This window comes from Cyclopterus lumpus, chromosome 2 (genome assembly GCF_009769545.1).
Source record: "Cyclopterus lumpus isolate fCycLum1 chromosome 2, fCycLum1.pri, whole genome shotgun sequence".
NCBI classification, from domain to species: domain Eukaryota; kingdom Metazoa; phylum Chordata; class Actinopteri; order Perciformes; family Cyclopteridae; genus Cyclopterus; species Cyclopterus lumpus.
In genome coordinates, this window is record NC_046967.1 from 1324607 (window position 1) to 1344727 (window position 20121).

The window sequence follows — 20121 nt, forward strand, 5'->3', positions numbered from 1 at the left end:
GTGTTTACCTGATAGTTAACTACACGTGTTTACCTGATAGTTAACTACACGTGTTTACCTGATAGTTAACTACACGTGTTTACCTGATAGTTAACTACACGTGTTTACCTGATAGTTAACTACACATGTTTACCTGATAGTTAACTACACGTGTTTACCTGACGGTTAACTACACGTGTTTACCTGATAGTTAACTACACGTGTTTACCTGATAGTTAACTACACGTGTTTACCTGATAGTTAACTACACGTGTTTACCTGACGGTTAACGACACGTGTTTACCTGACGGTTAACTACACGTGTTTACCTGACGGTTAACTACACGTGTTTACCTGACGGTTAACTACACGTGTTTACCTGATAGTTAACTACACGTGTTTACCTGACGGTTAACTACACGTGTTTACCTGACGGTTAACTACACGTGTTTACCTGACGGTTAACTACACGTGTTTACCTGACGGTTAACTACGCGTGTTTACCTGACGGTTAACTACACGTGTTTACCTGACGGTTAACTACACGTGTTTACCTGATAGTTAACTACACGTGTTTACCTGACGGTTAACTACACGTGTTTACCTGACGGTTAACTACACGTGTTTACCTGACGGTTAACTACACGTGTTTACCTGACGGTTAACTACGCGTGTTTACCTGACGGTTAACTACACGTGTTTACCTGACGGTTAACTACACGTGTTTACCTGACGGTTAACTACACGTGTTTACCTGACGGTTAACTAATGTATTGCATGGACATTTTGTGAATTGTTTATCATGTATTATTGTACACATATATAAGTAAATGTACTCCAGGGTGTAAATAGGACCGTCACTTTTTCCGCCTGCAGCTATCAACACAAAGTAGTCGTCCTTCTCGTGGAAATGAATGATCTCCATGACAACACACCGTCTCTGCTCCGCGAGGTGGGAGCCCTCCCGGTGGGACGCGCCGGCGGCCCGAGGTTGGCAGCTTTAAAGTGGGACACACAAGATCTCGCTCGGATGATTGATCGCGTCACAAGCGGGCAAAGTTAACCGTCTGAAGGCCGCAGGAGAAGAAAAACTCTCATAAATGATTCGGGGCGAGTCATTAAAGATGTAAAGTGGGCAAAGCAGACAGCGTTCAGCACTCGGGGGAGGAAGCCGGCTCTTATCCTCCACGTCACGGCTGCGGCTGAAACATTGAAGCTTAAAATCAATTCACCAAACGGATCTCCTTTGACCTCCTTTTCTCTCGTTGGCTCTTCAACCTGACGGGAGGTGACGATGATCACACATCTGCTGGTGCAAAGAGCGCGAGGAGGGCGGGGTGTGTGTGTGTGTGTGTGTGTGTGCACACAATACTGTTTGTGTGTTTGTGTTCAGGGACAGCAGCTAAAAGCTTCCTCAGGTTATCGATGGCGTGCATCACTTCAGAGATCCCATGATGCACCTCACCTCAATGGTTGTTCTTTTGCACACATCAACCAGTATATGTTGTATTCTTGTTGTTATTTGTGGTATTAAAGGTAATGGTTTGCTCACGATGTGTCTTGATTTAAAAATATACTCTAAAAACTGAATGAAGCAGCTTCACGTTTACAATCTGCTTCAGCTTGTTTCTCTTGATAACTTAATATTTAACATTTAGTCATTTTAATGGGGAGAAGATACATATTATACCTTGAATTATTGACATTATTAGCGTCTCCATCACAAGGTCTTATGAAAGCCTCTGGGTTCTTCACCGAGTGTGTTCTTACCTAACCTCCCTGACATGACTCTACTCTGCCTGAAGACGCCGAGGAGGGGGAGCTACAGTGACACCTGGTGGGCAGGTGAGGAACGGCAGCTTCTGAAACGACAGGAGACCGTGAGCACAATCACGAAGAGGAGACGCGATTCAGTGTGATTGCACGAAATCCTTTATTTCCAGGATCCAAGAGCACATTTTCAACACGAGGCTCGAAAGACAAACTGCATTTTAAAAAAGTTTTGTTTTACGTATGGCTACAAGCTTCAGTGATAAAAGTAGCAAAATAAAGTATGTGTGCTTTAAAAAAAAATTAATAACAGCTTACGGAAGGTTTGCTTCCACAGTTTGACAAAAATAACACCATGAAAATATAAAAAAAAAACACTTTTAAATGTCATCTGGTGGACAGAGTGGAGATAAAACGTAGGTCCAGTGTTTGGAAGTATACTGAAGGACTTATGGCACGGCTTTTTGTTTTGAGCTAAAGTGACAAACATGACGAAGATAAAACACTCTTAAGAACAATATTCACACAACAACGAATCATAAAATGCTTTTTTCTCTACAAGACTACTTTCAGTGCTGGAGAAAGAGTTTGTGAGTGATGTTAAAGTAGTGCTGGCTCCATAAAAAACACAGTTATACAAACACACAACCATTCCTTTGTTTTTAACGCGCCTCGTCACCTTATAATCTTTAAATATTCTGTTTCATAAGAAAAGTCAGTTTACAAAAAACAAAGAAAAGAGGCGGATCTTGAACAGCGCGTCACTTTGAAGCACCTCGAGGTGAAATGAAAGACATTCAACAACTGCAGACACACGGTTCTCTTTTGGTTTTTGACTCGGTGCTAAATGCTAAATGCTAAATGCTAAACGCTGTCGTCCAGCTTGTGACCTTTCTTTCGGTCTTCTAAGCGTGAGCGACGCTGCATTCATGTCTCACACAGACCACCTCCAGGTTTATAAAGTCTTCTGAAATCAAAGCTCTTGGTATTTGGACTCCACGCATGTCAAAGGGATAGTTTGGGTGTTTTAAACCTTTTAATAGAGTTATAAAGATAATTCTAAATATAGGTCCCGTTAAGAGTTTTGTTACGTTGTTCAGAGGAAAGTTTGTTTGACTTTCAGCTGTAATAAAGTTAATAAACGTTCTCTGAGAGCGTAGCATGGTTTGGTTTTGATCTCCACTTTCATTTAGTTTACACACGTGAACATAACGTCCTACATTTAAGTGCATGTATTCTCTCACATGTACTTCCATGGTTCCTCTTCAGTGGTCATCTATAACGTAACGACTGCAGGGGGGGGGGTCAAGGCATTCGTGGGACATCTTCACGCCGTCTCCGGTCAGGAAACTAAAATGCTTATTTATGTTTTGATCCTTTTTCATCACGTCTGCAATATCATCACTGTGACCTCAAGGAGGCCAGAACGCAGCATCAGAAGTGACCTTTGACCATCTGAACCTCTTCATGAGGAGGAGGAGCAGATCCCAGCCAGTGGAACACGTATCCTGGTTTTTTATTATTACATCGTGCAAACCAACCCTTTCCATGTAACTGCAGAGCGCTGCGTTTGAAAGCACAGATCTAGAAGCTCGGCTGTGACCCTCGAGCTTTGTTTATGTCGTTTTTAACCAACAGCTAGTTAAAACGTACATGTTGCTTGTGAAGTGAGTAGAGACCCGTGTTGCATGACAACCTCTTACAGCTGGAATCTGGATTTGTATACTTGCACACGGACAAAAAGAGAGTTGTTTGTGAAAGTTCAACAGGGTACAGACGGATGAAGTTAAACACGCAGCCTCTCCAGAGGGAGGAGACAAACCAGTCCTTTCTTTTCCTTCCCTCGTTACATTAAGAAAGAGGTCACATCTCTTCTTGCCCTCCTTCTGTACCTTCTCCTCTCCCTTCAGAGTAAGAATCCAGACTTGTGGGGGTCCTGCAGGGCGGCCAGTCCGTCTGGGAGGTCTCCGTTCCCGTTGGGCATCAGACACGTGCGGATGTAGGCTGCGTTGGTGGCGCTGAGGAGGCGGCCGGCCTCCAGCTGGGGGATAAAGGTGATTCCATGATTAATCACAATTACTACTCAAGATAAACACATTGCATCTTTAAATGTCTCTGACGGTCTCCCCCCCCACTCGATGACAGTCAGTAGGTCAGCCCCTCACGCTCGACTGCCATGTTTTTCTGTCAGCGACGGCCACTGACCCTGAAGAACAACAGTGGAGGCTGAATGGAGGCCCGGGGCCGACCTTCTTCTGTTCACGGTGATAGCACACAAATACAGATGCAACCTGACCTTTGACCTTTAACATCGCACAGAGTCTACTCTTGGTTCTTTACACAAGTTATTACATGTAGAGTAAAGATGTCACATCACGGGTTACTGTGTTTTACATGTTGACATAAAGCAGACGTTCCTGGTCCTGGTCCAGACGGAGGACTGTGGAGGTCTGATGGGAACCCCTCTGGACCTCCAGCTCCAGGTTCTGTGTTGATGCTGAAGGAGGACTCGGCTCCTTACTGTTTTAGTTGGACTTTAAAGACAAATTCCTGCGTTCCCTGAACATCACACAGCACCAGTAATGCTACAGAGACCTGAGTTCATACTGGGCTGCAGGGCATCAATTAAACCTGAGTTCATACTGGGCTGCAGGGCATCAATTAAACCTGAGTTCATACTGGGCATCAATTAAACCTGAGTTCATACTGGGCTGCAGGGCATCAATTAACCCTGAGTTCATACTGGGCTGCAGGGCATCAATTAAACCTGAGTTCATACTGGGCTGCAGGGCATCAATTAACCCTGAGTTCATACTGGGCTGCAGGGCATCAATTAAACCTGAGTTCATACTGGGCTGCAGGGCATCAATTAAACCTGAGTTCATACTGGGCATCAATTAAACCTGACTTCATACTGGGCTGCAGGGCATCAATTAAACCTGAGTTCATACTGGGCTGCAGGGCATCAATTAAACCTGACTTCATACTGGGCTGCAGGGCATCAATTAAACCTGACTTCATACTGGGCATTAATTAAACCTGAGTTCATACTGGGCTGCAGGGCATCAATTAAACCTGAGTTCATACTGGGCTGCAGGGCATCAATTAAACCTGAGTTCATACTGGGCTGCAGGGCATCAATTAAACCTGAGTTCATACTGGGCTGCAGGGCATCAATTAAACCTGAGTTCATACTGGGCATCAATTAAACCTGAGTTCATACTGGGCATCAATTAAACCTGACTTCATACTGGGCATCAATTAAACCTGACTTCATACTGGGCATTAATTAAACCTGACTTCATACTGGGCATCAATTAAACCTGACTTCATACTGGGCATCAATTAAACCTGAGTTCATACTGGGCATCAATTAAACCTGAGTTCATACTGGGCATCAATTAAACCTGACTTCATACTGGGCATTAATTAAACCTGACTTCATACTGGGCATCAATTAAACCTGACTTCATACTGAACATTAATTAAACCTGACTTCATACTGGGCATTAATTAAACCTGACTTCATACTGGGCATCAATTAAACCTGACTTCATACTGGGCATCAATTAAACCTGAGTTCATACTGGGCATCAATTAAACCTGACTTCATACTGGGCATCAATTAAACCTGACTTCATACTGGGTATCAATTAAACCTGACTTCATACTGGGCATCAATTAAACCTGAGTTCATACTGGGCATCAATTAAACCTGACTTCATACTGGGCATTAATTAAACCTGACTTCATACTGGGAATCAATTAAACCTGACTTCATACTGGGAATCAATTAAACCTGACTTCATACTGGGCATCAATTAAACCTGAGTTCATACTGGGCATCAATTAAACCTGACTTCATACTGGGCATCAATTAAACCTGACTTCATACTGGGCATCAATTAAACCTGACTTCATACTCGGCATCAATTAAACCTGACTTCATACTGGGCATTAATTAAACCTGACTTCATACTGGGCATCAATTAAACCTGACTTCATACTGGGCATTAATTAAACCTGACTTCATACTGGGCATCAATTAAACCTGAGTTCATACTGGGCATCAATTAAACCTGACTTCATACTGGGCATCAATTAAACCTGACTTCATACTGGGCATCAATTAAACCTGACTTCATACTCGGCATCAATTAAACCTGAGTTCATACTGGGCATCAATTAAACCTGAGTTGTCAACACTGATCCATCTCTTGAGTGCGTTGTCGATTTGGAGGTTTATTCTAAAGGGTCAACAACGTGTTGACATGTTGTTCCACAACAGTCCAAAGTGAAGAGAACGTTAAAGCAGCTGAAGGCAGAAACGTTGAGCTTTGAGATAGAGATGAGAGGAGGTGAAGCGTGTGACAGGAAGTGGAGGTTGTTGGAGTAAAAGCACACAAAGCTGATATTTCATGTCACTAGATTCTAGACTTGATGAGGAGCGCTGTCAGCTTGAGGAGGAGGAGGAGGCAACGAGGAAGACACAAGACAGAAGGTCTCAGTGGGACCCATCACCCTCCAACCACATAATACATACTATACAGCTCAATGGTAATACAGTCAACCCTCTGGACAGCATTAGCATGTGGTGTCCTACCTTGCTGTGAGTGGAGTCCAGTGTGCCGTAGGCCTCCAAGGAGGGCAGGCTGAGCTGAGGCGGGGTCAGACCCAGTAGCTGCTCCAGCTCCAGTGCCGAGCTGTGGGCCGGCGGTGGCTGCTGGTGCTTGTGGTCCCCCTGCAGCGGGTCGGAGCTCTGGTAGTGCCAGAGGTCTGGCGCGGTGTTGTAACCCGCGTGGCCGTTTGTCGTGAGCTGATTCTGGAAGCCGGGTGGCAGAGCCTGCTGGTGGGACCGGAGGTGCAGCGAGTGCTGGTCCTGGTCCTGCTGAAGCTGCCACGGTGGACCGGACTCCAGCAGAAGGTGTTGCTGTTCACCGTTCAGCTGCGAGGCTCTGAGCCCCGTGTGTGGGTGGTGGTGGCTGTTGTTGTTGGTTACCAGCCAGTGAGTGTTAGGGACCCCACTTGAAGTCTTAGAGTCCACGGTCCCGGGCTGGGAGGAGGTCTGAATCTGCCCCGGGTGAGCTCTCAGTCCAGCACCGGTGTGCTGCAGCATCTGCTGCGACAGCTGCGTAATGGGAAGAGCCGGAGGGACGGCGGGCGTGAGGAGAGCTGGTGGCTTCTGGGAGAAGCTTTGAGGCGGAGGTCCTGATCCACCTCCGTCTCCTTGACCCTCCCCCTCCGTCCCACTCCCCAGAGAGTCGTGGATGTAGGACAGGATTTCGTTGTTGGTGAGAAGGTCGCCGAGCGTGGGCACGTGGCCCAGCTCCACCTGGATCATCCTCTCGTCCAGCAGCAGGAGCTCCAGGTCTTCGGCGTTCAGGCCCAGGTTCTCCAGGGCGCTGAAGAGCTCGCTGTTGGAGCACGGTTCCTCTGCGTCCAGGGACAGAGAGTCCAGAGTGGCCAGCAGGGGGTCGTTGCCGGGTGCTTTGCTGTTGCATGTCCCCGTCTCCCCGTTGGGCGCCACGAGCCAGCCTTTGCCGCTTAACAAGCCACCGAAAGCGCCGCCGTCGCTCTGCTGCTCGCTGAAGAGGCTGCTGTGAAACGCCGTCTTGGGCGCCACGTCCGGCTGGCAGACGTACACGGACTCGTCCTGGCTCATCAGCGCCCCCAGCAGGGACTTTGGGTCCAGATCATCTGAACTGGTCTTGTCCAATTTCCCCTTCTTGGACTTGCCGGCTTTTCCCTGGAAGGAATCCGGGAAGCCGTGCAGCGGATAACCGGTCTGGTAGAGGGTCGCCTCTCCGGTGGCGAAGGTGAAGGGGAGGTGCATCGATCGCTTCCTCAGGTGTTCCCCTCCTTCCTCATCTCTGGGAATTAAAGGGGCGAGTTAGCAGATCAATCAACCAAACCTTGAATGGAGCTGGAGCCGCGGTGCACTTACACCAGCGGCCTCTGGGTGGCGATGATGTAGTCGGGCCTGCTGTTCTTGTAGACGAGCCTGGCGTTGGCCTGGACCCACTTCCACCGGTTGTCCTTGGTGAGCAGCCTGAAGACGGTGAGGCCGCTCTCGCCCGTCTTCATCACTGGAATCACATCAGAGCTCCGTGTCACAGCAGTTCACGCTCGTGCACACTCACGCCGTATCTGCTCGGTCGGGCGTGTGCACGCCGATGCTCACTTTGGCTATATGTACAAGTTACTCCTGTTCGCACACACTTAAAGCAGGACAACACACACACACACACACACACAGCCTCATCTCCATGGCTCGGTGTTGTCATGAGTTTATCCTCTTGTTTACTACGAAGCACAAAATAATCAATAGTCATATCATTATGATCAGTAATTATTAGTACAACCATAAATACGGGAACATTTGCAGAGAGTTTCAGTCATCGCTGCATATTTTTAGCAGCCGCTGACCTTTAGAAGGAACTGCAATATTAACGTCTGTGGAGATTCTGTGAGCTCCTGTAATCAGCGTTACTTACTAATTGTCTTCCATGTAATTACTCATGTCGAGTCGAGTGTTGTGACTTTCATTTGCACGTAAAGGAGAAGAGAAAGATGCTGAAACGTGTCCGTTATTTTGCATATTTTGCACAGTGCTGTGCAGGTTTCGCCCTCCAGCTGTGAACATTATCTCATCATGCAAGGACTGGAATCATTTGGCACATTAGCAGCAGTAGTTTCCACATAAATGTAATTACATTAACCGGTTTGGCCTGTTTTCTGGACCACAGACATCTTGCTTTGCGTTACGACGTTGCTGCATATGTATATCTGTGCCTCATGTGTTATCGGTGCCTTTCCATCTGTGTGTGCAACTCTGTGTTGTATGTTTCCAAATGCATATGCATGTATTTCACGTTTCTGCATGCATGACTACATGCATACAGTATGCGTCTTTGTGAGCGAGTGTGTCTGGTGGCGGCGCGTTGAGGGCGCCATGGTTACCACTAACCGGGTCATCCGGTACACGAGGTAAGTAGGACACTTGACTCTCGCTTGGAGGTTTCCTCCATCGACAGCAGCGTTTGTTTGTTTGTTTGTGTTTGTTGCAAGTGTTATAAATGTCATGTTGAGCCCAACAACAGACGTATTCATATTTACTGGAAAGCTGAGGAAGAATCCCAGAGATTTGAATGTCCCATGGAGCGCATCCTTTGAGTGCTTCCTACAAACACAATGAAACTAACAGAACCCCCGGTAGTTTCTGTTGGTTCTTTAAGACGTGGATAACAGGGGGAACTCTGATGGGAACCGTGCAGCCGGGACTTACTGCGGACGTGGTTCTCGGCGCAGTACAGCATGTCGGCGGCGTGGATGAACTGGTAACCCGAGCCTCGGACTCTCAGCTCCGCCTCCGTGTAGCCCAGGACTATTTTACCCCTGAAAAGGAATCACAAACTTCATGGTCACAGTTCACTCGACTACATTTTGAACAGCCGTGAAGGTTTCTAGGGAACGCACTTTGCATCGCAGGACATGGGTGTGAAGTCCAGCTTGTGTTTGGTCCTGAAGATCATGTTCCTGGTCCTGATTTCCAGGATGGCCGGAGACTGGAGGGGAGTGGCGATGGCGAACAGGGCGAGCTGAGGCGGGGCGCTGCCCTCACCGTCGCACCGCTGGCGGTTCTGACCGTGGAGGAACTTGAGACGGCCCTGGATGTTCAGCGCCTGAGAGGAGAGGAATCAAAGATGAGTAGAGAACAATACCGCCACTGGTTCCACTGGTTCTCTGACGGGGAACCCTCCACACGACTCTTTCTACAACAGCGTGTGAGTGACTGGGACTTCATGCACGACTGATGATGACTCCCAGTTCTCCTCTCAATGTGTCTGATGGTACAATAACCTCAGAGAGAAAGCCCGATGTCCTGCTCCCACCCTGTGGCATCTCGTGTGAGGACCCCCACCTCCTCTGTTAGCTCTGGTTAATTGACCTTAGTGGGTTTAAGAGCCTGCAGCCGCGATGTCAGGAGTCTCTAGCCCTGAATAGCAGGAGGGATTATGGGAAACAAAGCCAGAGCGAGTGGTAGACAGGAGCAGAAACCTGGCTTAAAGCTCACGCAAATGCAGTGGGAGAGACACAGGTTCAAACCCCTTCAGCAGGGCTGCCGGAGTTTCCTTGAGCAAGACGATGAGCTTTCAGAAAGAAACCACTTCCCTGATAACAATGTTGTTTTATCTCCCAGCTGCACGGAGATAAAAAAAAAGATGTTTTTTAAAGTATTAAATACTTTTCAGATACTTTTTTTCAGGTTGACGGCATGAAGGGAAAAGTAACCGCTGCCTGAGGGAAGGAATCCAAAATCAGATGGTTGGCCATGTGCAGCTAATGAACTACAACGTCAAGTGTTTCGTCTGTAAAATTATTAAATCTATGAAAATATAAAAAGATGAGTGGCTGAAACTAACGAGTGTTAGTGCCTTGCTCATGGGGGTTGAGGGATTTCTCTCTCTCCATCTGCAGCTAATGGTCTTAGTGGGAGTAGCCGGGTCTGGAGCTACCAACCCTGACTAAACAAGTTCCCCCTGCGCTCCGGGAGGATTAAGGCCCTTTTCCCCACGACCCCGAGCTCTCTTAAGGCGGATTACAGGAGTGAATGGTGGCTTCTGATCGCTGAGGGACTCTGAGGTGGCACGCCATAGTCACCTCAAATATGGATTCATTTGATCACTGTATTTATTACCATCAGCTTCATCCAGAGAGATTTCATAGAACTTGTTTCAGGCTCACCAGGAAGCCGGAGGAGTTGTCCAACAAACAGCGGAAGCGGCAGACGAAGCCTCTCTCCAGGAAGGACGAGTTCTCCGGGGGAAGCTGGTCGGGGTTGTAGCTCACCAGGCAGGAAGGCTCGCCATCTGTGGTCAAATAATACGGTTTATTTCTCTGCTCTACCGAGACGAGATCAGAGTGATGTTGTCTTACACACCGGGTGAGGGATCTGTGGGGGGGGCGAGGCCGGCTGGGGGGTTGAGGGCCCAGTGCAGGTTGCTCCTGAACTCCTGCTGGTCTTCAGTGTGGATGAGCTCCAACACGCTCTGGTGCATCACGTCAGTCTGAAACAGGAAAAGAGTGAGGCGAGGCAACCTTCCACGTTGAAGACGGGACGACGCGAGGCCGGTGTTCGGTCAGCGGGTACCCCGAGGGGTGCGTTTGATTTCGTTTGCCTTGAAGTGGAGCCAAAAGAAATCAAATAGTTGAAACGGAGCCAAAGACCCGCTGTGACCCCGATGTCTGTCGTCCAGCGTGACCAGAGCTGTTTGGGCTGAATGGTTGTGCTAAGCTACATGTGGCTAAGAAGCAATCGTGCTCACTTTAGCTTAGCACAAGACAATTAGACAGTAACCGCCGATGTTACCATCTTTCATCAACTCGATGTGTATGAACGTTTCTGGTGACACAGTGAGCAGAGGCTTCCGCTCAGATTTGGGTTTTCTGGGTAAATGCACGATGGACCGGGGAACGAGGTGTGATGTTTACACCTTCCCGTGTGTCTGTGTTTATAGTGTGTTTGTGCTCTCTGGACAGTTTGAACATCACATTCTCCAAAATGAGACCAGAAGGAAGCCGAGTGGAAGGGGAGGGGGGAGGGGGGGGGGGATGCGTTCACTTGCTGCTCGTCATGAACCTCCTTGTGCTCGTTAACGCCACCTCTCCGCCTCGCTGCCTTTATAACACACCCGATAATAGATTTATAAAACACTATCAAACGTGTTACAAATGCACAGAGAACTATAACCCGCTCTACCCATAATGCCTTGTGTTTTGGATAAAACAAGCCACACTAAACTAAACTAAACGTGTCTCTACCTGATGGAAGCCGAGGTAATCCTGGATGGTGTGAGAGCAGAAGAAGACGGTTCCTTCAGCGGTCACCACTAGGACGAAGCCATTCAGGGCCTGCAGAGGTTATTATACATATTATATCATTGAGGAAACACGTTCATTATAGTCCTGCTTCAAAAAATAAACAAACAACCCTCATATTCAAGACAGCATTCACTTTAAATCTTCTTTGTAGGGGTTCACCTAAAGTAAACATGCAGAGAAGATGTCAGATTCCAGAGAACAAAGGCTTTAAGAGGAAGAAGAAAGAGACGAAACAGGAAGAGAAAACTAAACAAACAAACAGGGATGAGGCTTCTCCTCCGGGGCAGACAGAGAGGAGGAGGAGGAGGTCAGACTCGCTACTTGATGAGTAACACCTCCATCATCGCTCCTCCTCCAGCCTCGGGGCTCGGTGAGGAGGTGATGACATCGTGTCCCGACACCACAGAGTCACAGCGGCAGACTGCATCCTCACTGATGAAGAGGAGGAGGAGGAGGCATACACTCTATCTCTACTTTGGGTCAGAATTTGACATTTCCTTTTGGAGCCTCTTTGAAAAGCCATCAGCATCAGGCTGCTTCTCTTCACCCTGAATAATTAACATTCAGGTGGGAGGGTAGAGGAACATTTACTCATAATAATAATAATAATATATATCTTATACAACTACAATGAATTCCTCACACACACACACACACACACACGTGTGTCACATGACAATCCAATGTGACCACACACAGGAAGAAGCTTTCTGACCCAGTTCCCTTCATGAGTGGCGTTAAAGATCTGGAGGAATACCGTCAGACATCCAAGAATACTCTGGTTGCTTTTAGTTGACCCCCCCCTTCAATAATAGATGAGTTCACCGGCTGTGTTTAATTCATGAGTCCGTAATGGAACAGAAGGAAGCTGCTGGTTCTTCTTCTCTGCTGCAGTGACCCATTTACTGGGATCAATACCTCAATCCACTGCTGCAGGGCAGAGGAACCCGTGTTGACTGTCTGTTGGTGTCCACACTGTCTGCTTGAACCTTTGAGCTTCTTTAAACCTGCAACCGCACATTGTTTTCTGGGCCATTTTGGTGATATTTGTTACTTATTTCCACATCCAGCTGTTTATGTTTAGCTCTAAAAGCTCCACTACGTGTCGTGTGCGTTGGCGTTTTACAGCATAAGACAACAGTTTGTCACTAAAGCACTACATTAAATCCAGCCACTAGAAGCTCTCTCAGAGAACCAGCACATGCACACGAGACCCCGTCAGTACTTTGACTGAGAGAAGGAAACAACTCAAACTCCTCTCGCCCTCCCAAAGCTGCCGTAAGCCCAAGAAGAACCAGACACTTCTCCTCTTGCCAGCTGGCCTTGAACAGCCCAATGCTGTTGTTGTGATGCATAGAACCAAAACTCCCAGGGGCCTTTGGGGTGTCAGTGACCAACCTGCAGCAGCAGCTCCCCCTCCGGTACGACGCCGTCCTCGGGCGCTCCGCTGGCGTCGCCGCCGCTCTTCTTCGCGCCGCCGGGCAGCCGGTTCTTCAGCGTCACTGCAGGGAGACATTTATCCAGCTCAAGTGTTTCCCTTTTGGACCGCTGGTCTCTGAAGAGCTGGTCATGGATATTAGCTTATGATCTACTGAACACCACATCAGGGCTTTGAAGGTAACGGAACAACATTTAAATGCCCGTTAATGACAGTTCAAAAGGATCCATTATACCCGTATACATAGAAACACGGGCCCAGATTCATTATTAAAAAGTGCTTCTGACATCTGCTCATTATATGGATCAGTAGCAGGGTCTCCTTTAAGAAATCTTAAAGATTCACCTTCACAGAGAGAAAGACGGGACAAATATGTTCTGTTTCACTTCATTTCCAACGTGTTATTGTGGCTACAACACTTCTCTGTGACCTCTGACCCCTAAGACCAAACCATGGAGGCCTTTGGCTCTGGTTGAGGATAAAGTGTGAAGAAAACAAAACACTTCTCTGTCGCCTCCGAGCGCTGCAGACCAAACAGACACTAAAGGTTCGACCACTTCTTCTGATTCCACTCCGGGATCAATAAAGCTCCATCGGATGTGTATTTCAATACTTTTTTGCCTTTATATTTAGTGTGTTTCGAGATTTAAAAAGCATGCTAATGATTTACCAGTTCATCGTTTTATTGACTTGTCTGATCCATCATTTAAATAGATTTGAGGTTTGTTTGGATTACCTTTACAAGTCATTTCTGGCACATTGCTGCAAGACAAAAACTGCATTAAAATGAAACAATGTAAATAATGGATACATTAAAACATTAATAAATAACAATGTGTTACTTCACAGTCGTTGTGTTTTTAATGTTTAGTTTGTGTCTCCTGGTATAAAATCAAATGCTCACAAGCCGACAGAGCTCAGTGTAAGAAAGGGAGCATGTTGACTATCAATTATTAAGAGCTAGAAGGGGGGCGGGGGGGCTATTCTGCACCCTGACGTCATGAACGGGAGCTGGTGGCTAGAAAAGCACCCCGAGGTGACGGGGAGGAGGGGCCAATGACGACATGTCAACAGAGGAACATAAAGGACAGCCATACATTACCGCTGCTTGATATCAACACCACGACGATGACGAACCAGCGCTAACCCTCTGCAGACGTCCAGAACACATCCATCAACCTGCGTGAGTCTCAGTGACCCACATCAATGATTCAGGGGACCAGAGGGCCCCCGAACGACAACACGGACCACCGACGTGTGCTAATACAGAGTGTTTGTGGGCGTTGGGCTTAAAGATGTTTGAATATTCATGATGGATACGGAGCGCCTCGTTTGACTGTTTTAATTATCACGTCATCATTTAACGCCTGGATTTATTGGAACATTTACATATTTTTAATAATTTCCTTTACGAATGGAGTTTATCTGCAGATTTCTTCAAAGACCTCCACAGAAATATATTTGCCGTTTTCTTCTCCTGTATTTTGTTGCTTCGTGAAATTCTAATCTACACATAGTCTGAAGTCATGAAAAGGTAACTCAAGATGTGTATTTATTTAACCCTTCGACCCAGACGTGATGGACCGGCACTCTCAGAACAATACAACAGGGTTTCCTGAGGTCGGAGAGTAAAAGTTGAGCAGTGGGCTCCTGCGTCCCCCCTCCTGGCTTCAAGAGGTCTGTAAAGCGGTCGTGAGTGGATTATCCCGCCATGTTTTTATTCTCCCAGGCTTTCATCTCCTCCTCCCTCCTCCTCCTCCTCTCTGCAGTCGCTTCAGACCCACTTTACTGTGCGACTGAGACTTTGGGACAAGGGTCGACTCGTGGCCACGGGCAAGAGGAGCTGACCTACAATACGTTACATTGAGGGGGGGGGGGGTCCGGGGTTCACACACTTAGAGACTGTTTCTGCAGGGTCAGCGTGTCTTTAAGGTTAAAGTCTGTTTAGTCTTCTGTAAGTTGCTGTTTAGCTTCTTAAAAACACAAAGAAATAGAGAGCGCCCGTGTGAGAAAAGGAGGTTTCTGCACTCGTGACACGAAGCCAAGGTTTCAGAAGCATATCACGCTTTTTGGACTGCTAAATATTGAATTAATTTACGGTGACGTGAGACTGGAAGGAATCAAATGCCTCCTGCGGCAGATTAAACTGCAGACGCAGGATTCAGATATTCCACTCCTTCAGTGAGTTTTGAGGATTTATGAAAAGCCTTTTTGTTGCTTTTGGACGGACTTACAATCGGCCTATAACAGCAAATCTGTGAACACATTCAACACACACACACACACACACACATCCCCAAAATCCATCTGCAATGCCTGTACGTCTCCATGACGACTAGACGGTCCAGAAACAAAGGTCACAAACTCCAAACCTTTTTAAAATAAATTATACATAAATACATCGTGGTTTGGCTCATTCTGGCTGAATTATTCATAGTTGAGGATATACTTGTAAACGTTAAGGGGGAAGCATTTGTTGTCTTGCTCACATAAATGCTCTGGTTTGAACACATATTTCTTGGCGATGAAGTAAGGAGCTTTATTTCTCCCCCCGGAGATTAAACTTTTAGCTCCAGACTGTGGAGTGTTTTACAATGGTGTGTTTGAGTTTCTCCCCAAACAAACGGCATTTGTGTCTCTAATGTGAGGAAACCCAGAGGGACGATATTGACATTATTGTTGAACAGTGCGGCCGCTGTTCAGACATCTTGGAGCTGACTGGTGAACCCTGACCTTCTGTCTTTACTAAACCTTCCACCGCTGGGTGCTGCTTTCTGCCTCTGTGTCTGCAGGTCCTGCGAGGTGTGAAAAGCTATTTCAGTATTTGGGGTAGGCGGGGGGGAAAAGGGCAGAGCAGCTGTTTGGAGACCACACACTGACATTTACCAGCTTCCCTCTCCGTCTCGATCTGTCTCAATTTCAGGATCGGTCATCGTCACTTTTAAACCAGTGCCAGAGTCGTTTAGCGTGAACACGTCGTCACGAGGTTAAATATGCTCATCTAATCTGGTGTTTCCTACCGGAGAAGAAGCTCTTGGTGCGCAGGAAGCTGACGCTGAGCCTGAGGATGGACAGTTTGTCCAGGCTGGAGATGACGTCCTCGGGGAAGGGCAGCATGCTGGCGAGCCGGTCCAGCTCCGAGTTCAGGCGGTCGCGGTGGCGTTTGGACGGATTGGACTTGGTGCTTTCAGCTGGGGTCGGCTTGACTCTGAAGGGGGCAGTTATATTCATCATCATCATCATCAAGTGAATAATAACCACACTGACACGTGGGGCAAATACTGAGAGTTGGGTCTATGCAGTTGAGATATCCCAATTCCATGGAAAACAGAATTGTGACGCTGAATTTTGGGGAGATGTCAATAAAAGAAATTCCATTTTAATGACTTAATGCAGCCATAAAAACATGGCAAAAACAGTATATTGCATTTTCACAAATTATGATCCGGTATTTCTACTGAAATTGGATTATTTACCTATTTATTTTTAATGTGGTGCTAATGGCGTTTGCATTATTGCCCAATATTTTATATTGACACATATATAGGTTGGGATAAGCATGTTCATTTATGAGTTTATGTTTAATAAAAATACCATAACACTTATTAACCTGTTTCATTATTCTACTACTGCAAAAATACAAATGATATTAATCAAAAATCCAATTATATTTTTTGAAATATAAATACAAATATAAAAAGATACTAAATAACTTCAATCTGTAATAATATATTAGACACATTAAACAAGTTAATGAACGTAATAAACCACAAACGTACCCCTTCTGCGCAGGTTTTCTTCTTTTCCGTGCAGTATACATGTTGTTTATTTATTCAGTGAAGCCGGAGGAAATCCATAAACTCCCCACTTAAAACAACCCAGTAGAGTCCAGTAGAAACCACTTAAAACTCACCAGTAGAAACCAGTAACTCCTCACTATAACACACCAGTAGAGTCCAGTAGAAACCAGTAACTCCTCACTATAACACACCAGTAGAGTCCAGTAGAAACCACTCATAACTCACCAGTAGAAACCAGTAACTCCTCACTATAACACACCAGTAGAGTCCAGTAGAAACCAGTAACTCCCTACCTATAACACACCAGTAGAGTCCAGTAGAAACCAGTAACTCCCCACCTATAACAACCCAGTAGAGTCCAGTAGAAACCAGTAACTCCCTACCTATAACCCAGTAGACACCAGTAACTCCCCACCTATAACCCAGTAGAAACCAGTAACTCCCACCTATAACCCAGTAGAGTCCAGTAGAAACCAGTAACTCCCTACCTATAACCCAGTAGACACCAGTAACTCCCCACCTATAACCCAGTAGAAACCAGTAACTCCCACCTATAACCCAGTAGAGTCCAGTATAAACCAGTAACTCCCACCTATAACCCAATAGAGTCCAGTAGAAACCAGTAACTCCCACCTATAACCCAGTAGAGTCCAGTAACTCCCCACCTATAACCCAGTAGAGTCCAGTAGAAACCAGTAACTCCCACCTATAACCCAATAGAGTCCAGTAGAAACTAGTAACCCCCCACCTATAACCCAGTAGAGTCCAGTAGAAACCAGTAACTCCCACCTATAACCCAATAGAGTCCAGTAGAAACTAGTAACCCCCCACCTATAACCCAGTAGAGTCCAGTAGAAACCAGTATTTCCCACCTATAACCCAGTAGAGTCCAGTAGAAACCAGTAACTCCCACCTATAACCCAGTAGAGCCCAGTAGAAACCAGTATTTCCCACCTATAAGCCAGTAGAGCCCAGTAACCCCCACCTATAACCCATTAGAGTCCAGTAGAGTCCAGTAACTCCCCACCTATAACCCAGTAGAGTCCAATAGAGTCCAGTAACTCCCACCTATAACCCAGTAGAGTCCAGTAACTCCCCACCTATAACCCAGTAGAGTCCAATAGAGTCCAGTAACTCCCACCTATAACCCAGTAGAGTCCAGTAACTCCCCACCTATAACCCAGTAGAGTCCAGTAGAAACCAGTAACTCCCACCTATAACCCAGTAGAAACCAGTAACTTCCCACCTATAACCCAGCAGAGTCCAGTAACTCCCCACCTATAACCCAGTAGAGTCCAGTAACTCCCCACCTATAACCCAGTAGAGTCCAGTAGAGTCCAGTAACTCCCCACCTATAACCCAGTAGAGTCCAGTAACTCCCCACCTATAACCAAGTAGAGTCCAGTAGAGTCCAGTAACTCCCCACCTATAACCAAGTAGAGTCCAGTAGAGTCCAGTAACTCCCCACCTATAACCCAGTAGAGTCCAGTAACTCCCCACCTATAACCCAGTAGAGTCCAGTAGAGTCCAGTAGCTCCCCACCTATGACCAAGTAGAGTCCAGTAAATCCCCACCTATAACCCAGTAGAGTCCAATAGAGTCCAGTAACTCCCACCTATAACCCAGTAGAGTCCAATAGAGTCCAGTAACTCCCACCTATAACCCAGTAGAGTCCAGTAACTCCCCACCTATAACCCAGTAGAGTCCAATAGAGTCCAGTAACTCCCACCTATAACCCAGTAGAGTCCAGTAACTCCCCACCTATAACCCAGTAGAGTCCAATAGAGTCCAGTAACTCCCACCTATAACCCAGTAGAGTCCAGTAACTCCCCACCTATAACCCAGTAGAGTCCAATAGAGTCCAGTAACTCCCACCTATAACCCAGTAGAGTCCAGTAACTCCCACCTATAACCCAGTAGAGTCCAGTAACTCCCCACCTATAACCCAGTAGAGTCCAGTAGAAACCAGTAACTCCCACCTATGACCAAGTAGAGTCCAGTAACTCCCACCTATGACCAAGTAGAGTCCAGTAACTCCCACCTATAACCCAGTAGAGTCCAGTAACTCCCCACCTATAACCCAGTAGAGTCCAGTAACTCCCCACCTATGACCAAGTAGAGTCCAGTAAATCCCCACCTATAACCCAGTAGAGTCCAGTAACTCCCCACCTATAACCAAGTAGAGTCCAGTAGAGTCCAGTAACTCCCCACCTATGACCCAGTAGAGTCCAGTAACTCCCCACCTATAACCCAGTAGAGTCCAGTAACTCCCCACCTATAACCCAGTAGAGTCCAGTAGAGTCCAGTAACTCCCCACCTATAACCAAGTAGAGTCCAGTAGAGTCCAGTAACTCCCCACCTATGACCCAGTAGAAACCAGGGCTCGGGAGCACGTGACTCACCTGCCGCGGCTAACTGCCCGCTAGCTTAGATTTGAAATAGCATCGACCGTTACTTTTCCGTTACTCGAGACGTCGACGTCCCCTTCGAGAGATCGAGCGGACGCCATTGCGCCAGCGCGTCCTATGGAAGTAACGTCAGGGGACCGCCGTGAAGAACCTCCTTCAGAAGCTCACATCCTGCGGCGGACCTTCAGCCCCGTGGGTTATTAAATGAACCGTTCATAAAGTTGGATGTTCCTCCTCTCCTCTCCTCCCGAGGACCACTCTGCCGCTGCGCTCCTCGCTCCCGGACCAGCGGCAGCGCGCGCTCCCCCGGCTTTGATTGGTCGTTGGTAGCGCGCGCGGAGGGGTGGGAGGAGGGGGGTGGAGGGGTCGAAGGTCACGGCAGCAAAAACAACAGTCGTTGCAGTAAAGTCTGTTTAAAATGTACTTTCTTGGGGTCATTTAACACTTCCTGTTTGAATGGCGCATGCTTCTTCCTGAAAACACCACGATTGGCTCTGGTTATGAGGATTATTATTATGAATATAAAGAGAATATGCACCTTTAGTCTGAATGAAGTCTGGTGGTAACCACTTGAGAATGGATGCCAGGCTTTCATATTTAATATTAAAGGATATGTTATTGCTTTCTATGAGTTGATGAAGGTTAAAGATGCATGCATGCTTTAGTCATTAATTGTTGTTGAAACCAGGAGATATCACTGTGGGACATTTCAGATCATAAAACAATGCAGACTGGCCCAAAACCATTAAAGGCTTAACTGGGAGCAGATTGTCCAGCAGGAACAGATTAAAATGCAAACGTGGAGTTTCAGTTCCATCTAGTGGACACTTGAGACAAGAAACTA

General features: G+C 46.8%; 1 protein-coding gene across 20 annotated transcripts; it reads right to left on the reverse strand.

The window, feature by feature from the left end:
* Window positions 1-705: 705 nt before the first annotated feature.
* ahr1b (aryl hydrocarbon receptor 1b) lies at window positions 706-19571 on the reverse strand. Of its 20 annotated transcripts, XR_004610762.1 has the most exons (15): window positions 18776-19106; window positions 18148-18484; window positions 16849-18010; window positions 16090-16277; window positions 13030-13133; window positions 11572-11661; window positions 10691-10817; window positions 10495-10619; window positions 9226-9431; window positions 9035-9144; window positions 7694-7835; window positions 6353-7619; window positions 3642-3790; window positions 1750-1841; window positions 706-977 (listed from the first exon to the last, which is right to left on the reverse strand). XR_004610762.1 is itself a non-coding variant. In XM_034548917.1 (14 exons), exons 4-14 carry the CDS (start codon window positions 16887-16889, stop codon window positions 3656-3658), a joined length of 2535 nt encoding a protein of 844 aa, XP_034404808.1. In that variant the 5' UTR covers window positions 16890-18484; window positions 18776-18807; window positions 18911-18974; window positions 19187-19571; the 3' UTR covers window positions 1889-3655. The 20 variants fall into 20 exon arrangements, 19 of the variants coding, with proteins under 19 accessions (XP_034404808.1, XP_034404800.1, XP_034404792.1 ...); XM_034548917.1 differs by lacking the exons at window positions 706-977; window positions 1750-1841 and adding an exon at window positions 19187-19571 and having other exon boundaries at window positions 1889-3790; window positions 16849-18484; window positions 18776-18807; window positions 18911-18974; XM_034548909.1 differs by lacking the exons at window positions 706-977; window positions 1750-1841 and adding an exon at window positions 19145-19571 and having other exon boundaries at window positions 1889-3790; window positions 16849-18484; window positions 18776-18807; window positions 18911-18942.
* Between the last annotated feature and the right edge of the window lie 550 nt (window positions 19572-20121).

Excerpts from the sequence above, each read along its gene's own strand:
- ahr1b (XM_034548892.1), bottom strand. The coding sequence starts at position 16,889 with ATGTATACTGCACGGAAAAGAAGAAAACCTGCGCAGAAGGG. Across the intron at positions 9,432-10,494 it reads ACAACTCCTCCGGCTTCCTG|GCGCTGAACATCCAGGGCCG; the intron begins GTGAGCCTGAAA and ends CTCTCCTCTCAG. Across the intron at positions 7,620-7,693 it reads GCCACCCAGAGGCCGCTGGT|AGATGAGGAAGGAGGGGAAC; the intron begins GTAAGTGCACCG and ends TTTAATTCCCAG.